The sequence below is a fragment of the Bison bison genome, unplaced genomic scaffold (assembly GCF_000754665.1).
Source record: "Bison bison bison isolate TAMUID 2011002044 unplaced genomic scaffold, Bison_UMD1.0 scf7180017864155, whole genome shotgun sequence".
Lineage (NCBI taxonomy): Eukaryota > Metazoa > Chordata > Mammalia > Artiodactyla > Bovidae > Bison > Bison bison.
The window spans coordinates 443,697-447,348 of NW_011494727.1; the positions used below are offsets into that span (position 1 = coordinate 443,697).

At 54.0% G+C, this 3,652-nt stretch overlaps 1 protein-coding gene across 1 annotated transcript; it reads right to left on the reverse strand.

Annotated features, from left to right (window-relative positions):
- Positions 1 to 788: 788 nt before the first annotated feature.
- On the reverse strand, positions 789 to 1,727 carry LOC104989451 (myeloid-associated differentiation marker-like). Its single transcript, XM_010841130.1, has one exon. It carries the CDS (start codon positions 1,725 to 1,727, stop codon positions 789 to 791), a length of 939 nt encoding a protein of 312 aa, XP_010839432.1.
- Positions 1,728 to 3,652: the final 1,925 nt, after the last annotated feature.

Genomic DNA, 3,652 nt, shown 5'->3' on the forward strand with positions numbered 1-3,652 from the left:
TTCCCCATCTTTTTTTTTTTTTTTTTATTCCCCAGAGAGTAGTTGGGACGGAAGGCATTTGCCTCTGGCTTCCTCTAAGATGCCCTCTAAGCGACGGATGTTTAGTGAGCCTGCAAAAATTCTGGAGCCAATCTCTTGGAGGACTGAGCACCAAGTGGGGCCCAGGAACCCAGAGTATCTCATGCAAGAATCTCACCCACTAGAGATTATTGACCATCAGAGGTTTTTTTTTAACTTAAAGGGGAGGTGCACTGTACAGTTGCTCCACTGGGAGAAAAAAAGCCCAATCCCTTCCTACCTGCCCACACCCCCTAAACTCCCCAGCCACACCAGTAAGGCACTGCCAGGGGGACAGACACACTTTGGCAATGAGGCCCCTCCGGAGGCCCAGCGTGTGAACAGCTGCACAGAGGGCTGTGTGCTGTGGAGTAAGTACCTTAGGAGGCGGGAGGAGGCTGTGGGCAGAGAAGGAAGGAGTCTGAGGTCCTGATGGATCAGAAGAAGGAAAATGGGGAGAGGTGGTCAGGACACAGGAGACGAGAAAACTAAGGACAATCAGAAAAGGGCCAAAAAGTAGAAAATGAAGGAAAAATGAGAGAAGCAAGAGAAAGAGACAAAACAGAAATTGAACAACCAAGGAAACCAGGAAGGAGACAGAGCAGCAGGAGGGAAGGGAACAGAAAAGAGCGAGATGCATGGGGAAGGATGTGAGGAGGGAGAGAGTGAGCCAGGAAGAGGGTATCAGAGGATGTCAGAGTTCGGTGAGGATACCTCCTGTGAGCAGAGGATCAGGAGACCCTGGGCTGGTCCTCGGTCCCTACAGAGACCTGGTGAGCCCAGTACCCCAGGTCGGCCACGTAAACCAGCAGGTTGATGGCTGTCAGGACGGCCACAGCCAGGCGCTGGTCCCAGGTGCACATGTCGTGGGTGAGCTCGTCCCTGCAGTCCCCATCACTGGACCTCTGGGGCTGCCCGCCGAACTCCTCGCTGAACTGGTAGAGCGGCCAGAGGACCAGAGCACTGATGTAGAGGAGGACGGAGAGTAGGCTGAGCACTAGCTGGAAAATGGAGAAGGTCCTGGACAGCATGTATTTCCATTCAGCCAGGTCCAGCAGGAGGACCACAGCTGCCAGGATGAAGCAGATGGAGTACACGGCCACACACCACTCCAGGGCCGGCTGGTGCAGGTACAGGGAGGTGTTGCTGAGGAAGGCAAAGATGACACCGGCCACGAAGGTCTCCAGCACCTTCAGCAGGGCTGACATGGTGTGCTCATAAAAGAAGATCTCCTCAAGATCATACCAGGCCCTCATCCCGGCCACTTCTATGACATACAGCACAAACGCGATGCAGGAGAAAGCAGTGGCGGCGATGGCCCGGTCCCTGTAAGGACCATAAGGCACGAACTGTACGTAGGTGATGGAGTAGATGATGGAGGCCGAGAGGCAGATGAGGGCAGCGTAGCAGGCATAGGTGACGGAGATGTTGCACCAGAAGAAAGGAAATTCAGAATCGGCCCTGCATAACTCGACTATGGAGATGAGCAAGGTCATGGCGAAACAGACACACCAGAGGGACATAGACCAGTTACCTATGGCCCCTCTCCAAAAGCCCATGTCAGCCACAAGAGAGAAGGCCACGCAGGTGGAGAAGAGCTGTGGCAGGTGGAGGCAGCAGCACACGACAAACACGACACCACCATCTGGGGATGTTGACCGGGTGGACATGGTGCTGTGATGGTCAGGCAGGTCACGGTCACCAGTACAGCAATGGTCTTCCCTGAGGACCCACCAGAGAAAGATCCAGTTCTGGAGGTGGATTGAGTCAGACGCCTGGAAAAGGCTCAGGGCCCTGTGAGGGCTGAGGCTCAGGACCTGTGGACTTGGAACCAATGGCTCAGACACTCAGGTAAGAGCACAGCCGCTCCAAATGGTTCTCTCCACCCATCACCCTTGGCCTTGTCAGAGACTTGTCTTATCCCAAACCTCACAGTTGGGCTGGGTCAGGCCTCAACCATGAACACTTTTTATATCTCTTTGTGCTGCATGCCATTATCTATAGAGATGCAACGTAGGATGGTCCTTATCTGCAACCCCAAACCTTCAAGCCTCTGAAAACTGAACAAGAATTTTTTTTAATTCATTTGGTAGCAAAATTTGACCTGAACATATCTGGGATAATTTATGATTTTCATTTATTTTATGTATTATGAGTGCTCAAAAGTGCAGTTGTAGAAACACTAATGTATTTGATTACAAGGAACTTCTAGACCCCAGTTGTGTCATATAGAATAGATGCACCAGGTCACTTGTCTGAAACTGAAAAATTCTGAATTCTGGAGGATATCTGACCCAAGGGTTTCAGAAAAGAGACTGTGGATTATACTGCTAACCCCATTTTATAGATGAGAAAACTAAGGCTCAAGGAATCAAATGCCTTCACCTAAGGTGGCATGCATGACCAGTAAGAGGGAACTCAGAAAACACACCTAAAGCTGTGGGTTTGAGCACTTTGCTCTATCGCCCACATGTCGGCAGGGTCCATGGGTAGGAGGCCAGGACCAAAGCTCAGGGCTCTGGGACCCAGGATCCACCTTCACAGCCCTTGGCCTCCTCCCATAGCAAGCTGAAGACACACGTGTCCCGGGCTCTCCTCCCTGTAGCATCACTAGAAGGAGCTGCCATTTGAGGGACACAGCCCACCCAGAGGAGGGCAGCTCCAGGGGTGAACAGGGAGGAGCCATGGGTTGAGAGCAAGGCCGTGGGGACAAGATGACGTGGGAAGTAGGAAGTGGTCTAAATTCCCGCCCCCCACCCACAATTTTACCTTAACATGTGACTCTTCCCCACTGGGGAAAGGAGACCCTCACCCAGCATGACTCTGGGGTGGCGCCATGAGGAACCACAGAATAAGTTGACATGATTTTTTAGCTTCAAAGCTGCCATCCAGGTAAGAGGCCAGAAAAATCTAGAAAGTAGTCCTACCTGAGTGAGGGTTTTCCTGGCTTGGGAGACTGGCTAGCAGCTTCCAAGCTGGGAAGAAGGGATTAGAAATGAACAAAGAGCTGTGTCTGATGCTAACGTGGAGCCTTGCAGAGCATCCCAGGGAGGGGGTGGGGATGGACAGATGGTGGGCCCCTTTTTAAGAGCAGGAGATGAAAGAGGAGGCCCCTGCTGGGCCCCTGGGAGGGGACAGCCCTGAGAATGCATCCAGGACTGGGGCAGGGGTGAGGGGGGGGCAGAGTGGAGATGACGGGGGGATCCCAGGCTCCCAGTGGCCCTGAGAAAACCCAGTAGGTGTCCTCAGACCCAGAAGGGATGCAGGCATGGAGCCAACCTTCCCATGGAGGAGGGGCCGGGCCTGGAACTGAGACAGGAGAACAGGGGCCTGAAGGGGCTTCAGGGCTGTGACAGGGACACGTGGCCAGAGTGGCAGGGACCCTGGAGACCATGGAATTGCCCAGGTCACCTGCCCAAGACAGTCCCTCCAGCCAGGGCTGCCGTCCTGCTCACACAGCGGTTCCTCCAGGGTCCAGTGTGGGCAGAGTGAGGCCCCTCCCAGCCTGCCCCCTCCTCAGGGACACCTGCCCTGTTTCCAAGGGACTATTTGCTGAGAGGCCCCCAGGGCTGAAGGGCCAGCACCCTGAGCCCCA